Source organism: Echinops telfairi, unplaced genomic scaffold (genome assembly GCF_000313985.2).
Source record: "Echinops telfairi isolate 266 unplaced genomic scaffold, ASM31398v2 ScPeMD7_18;HRSCAF=68, whole genome shotgun sequence".
In the NCBI taxonomy this organism is placed as follows: Eukaryota; Metazoa; Chordata; class Mammalia; order Afrosoricida; family Tenrecidae; genus Echinops; species Echinops telfairi.
The window spans coordinates 201,298-203,876 of NW_022103915.1; the positions used below are offsets into that span (position 1 = coordinate 201,298).

The following is a 2,579-nucleotide window of genomic DNA, read 5'->3' on the forward strand; positions in this document are numbered from 1 at the left end:
ACTGACCCAGACCAAGCCCTGCTGACCCAGACCCAGACCCAGACCAGACCCTGCTGTCCCAGACCCAGACTAGACCCTGCTGACCCAGACCCAGACCAGACCCTGCTGACCCAGACCCAGACCAGGCCCTTGCTGACCTAGACCTAGACCAGGCCCTACTGACTAGGACTGGGTGAGGTGCTCTACTGGTGAAGGGACCAGGGCCATGGCTGCCTCCATCTGTGCTGGGCCAACTGAGGTCTCAGAGAGAAGTGGGAGGCTGTTCTCTAGCTGCCCTTAACCCCAGGGCGCTGGCGCCACAGAGACATGTGGGTGGTAGGAAGAAAGGCATTCTGAAGCACCAAGAGGGAGTGGCAAGCAGGAATGGAGAGGCCCCCCCACCCCACACCCACCCCAGGCTGCAACTTCAGGACAGGGAATTTCAACACTCAGAACTTGGAGGTTTCTGTCCTTGCAGGAACTTCTGAGATACAACTGAAACAAAACACAAGGCAGGGAGAAAGGCCGGTGGCCCCAGGCTGGCCTGACAAGGAAGGTCTGCACAGGTCAGCAGACTTCACTCCCCAGCCCTAGACGGGCAGGATGAGTCAAGCAAGTGTGGTTAAGGGGGCTGGGGGGCAGGGTCCTAGTCCGGGGCGGTGAGGGCTGTCGCTGGCACAGCCACTCTTGAGACCTGTGCGCAGCAGGGACACGCACTCCCCGACACCTAAGCGGGTGCCGTACACAGCTGCAGCCCACAAGCTTGAGGAAGCAGAGGGTGGCACAGGTGGAGACAAGATCACGCCCCTCAACAGAAAGGGGCACAGGCTGGTGCTGCAGCAGGGAGTCCTGCAGGGTAGCATGAAAGCACCGAGGCGCCAACACGTCAACAGGTGCGTCTCAGAAATCTAACACCAGCCAAGCAGCACCACACAGGCCAAGAAATGGCCTCCACACAGGCCCCAGCGAGGGGACAGGCGGAACTCCACACAGGGGACATGGAAGCACACAGCCAGCAGGGAGACTGACCTGGCTGAGGAGGTGCAAGAGTGGCACTGGCTGAGGAGGCCTATATTTTTGACAGGAACCTTGAACCTGCTCACGCAGAGGCACCATCACCCCACAGCCTACAAGCCCCTTCCTCTGGCCCGCTATCTGGGCCAGAAGCCCAGTGCCCCTGGCTCTGGGCCTCGGCCAGCACTGCTCCAACTGTAGACCCTCAGCCCCCATGGCCCAGGTAAAGAATGAGCGCCGAGAAGCCTCCAAAGAGGCTCTATGTGAGGCTCGGGGGGTGGTGGTGGGGAGGAGGCGAGAGGTACAGTGGAAGTCAAAGCCACAGGGTGAGGGCAGGTGCTGGCGGGCAGCACAGGGAGGGGAGGAGGCTGGCCCAAAGATGCTCCAGGGAAGAGGGGCTGAAAAGGGTCTGGAGTCGGGCCTGCGGATCCTACCACCACCCCAATCTCTGGCAATGCAGTTTGGATGTGACAAGCACCGCCTCTCGGCTCTTCTCGCAGGCTCTGGCTGCACAGAGCCCCGTGAGCCCCAGCAGCTGGCTCAGAAACATCTGTTGGAGGCACAAAGCGTTCTGGCTCAAACCCAGAGAGGCCCCTGGAAGTGGGCTGCCCAGGAAGCCAGAGGGCAGCTCACTCTGAAACCAGAGAGGCCCACCCACAGCTGGCAGCCCCGAGCTGCCAGCACCCAGCCACCCCGGGCACCTTGTCCTCTCCAGCCTCATCACCCCCAGAGGGAACTCCCCAGCAAGGCCACCGAGGCAGAAGGAAAATCCACCAAGGTGGCAGGCATGCAAGGCTGCCCAGAGTCTCACCTGCCTGGAGAGCCGGACAGCTCACTTTCCCACCCAAGGCCACTGGGAGAGCAGTGCATGTTCCCAAGAATGGCCGTGCACAGGTCACCAAGTGGACAAAGCGTCAGGGCTGCTCATCCGAAGCGTGTTGGGTTCACACCCTCCAGCCCTTCGACGGGCATCCTCCCACCCAGCACACTCTGGAGGCCAGACTGGGAGTGACGGTGTGGCCCAGGCAAAGAGGACCTGTGGTGTGGTCCTGCGCAGGGGAGTGGCCGAAGCCAAAACCTCAGCGGACAGGTGTGGACGCGGAGGTGCCAGGTGCGCTCCGAGAAGGGCTTGCGCTCCAGTCACCTAGTCCAGGCCGGACGCCCGAGTCCCACCAGGAGTGGGGGCCCGGGGTAGGAGAGACCTGAATGTTGGGGGGAGGGGGCACCGAGTGGGGGGCTGGGCTGCGACGCTGCTCGTGAGCGAAGGATCTAGAGTCGCGGTGGCCGGAGACCAGGCCCCACGCCTGAAGGGCCGCGGTCCGGCCAGGCCGGTCAGGTGCGGGGGAACAAAGCGTGGCGCGCCCTGCGGACGGGGTCCCGCGCACCGTTTACAGGGTTCCGCGTCCCGCGGGCAACCGCACTTGAGATCTGTGGGTATACCTGGGCACGCAGCTGGGGCTGGAGCCGTCTACCTCCCCCGTGGCGAACAGGTTCATGGGCACCGGAGTGTTGAGCGCACCGGGCGCGGGCCCGGGCAGGCCGGGGCGGCCCCGCTCGGCCATGGCGCGGCCGCTCCGCTGGGCGGC

General features: G+C 63.9%; 1 protein-coding gene across 2 annotated transcripts in view; it reads right to left on the reverse strand.

Moving 5' to 3' along the window:
• PACS2 (phosphofurin acidic cluster sorting protein 2) overlaps window positions 1–2,555 on the reverse strand; it is a 54,310-nt gene extending 51,755 nt beyond the window's left edge. For both annotated transcript variants that reach the window (XM_030884937.2, XM_045287775.1), the window contains exon 1: window positions 2,434–2,555. In XM_030884937.2, the coding sequence (XP_030740797.1) occupies window positions 2,434–2,555 (122 nt within the window). The remainder of the gene's footprint in view (window positions 1–2,433) is intronic.
• Between the last annotated feature and the right edge of the window lie 24 nt (window positions 2,556–2,579).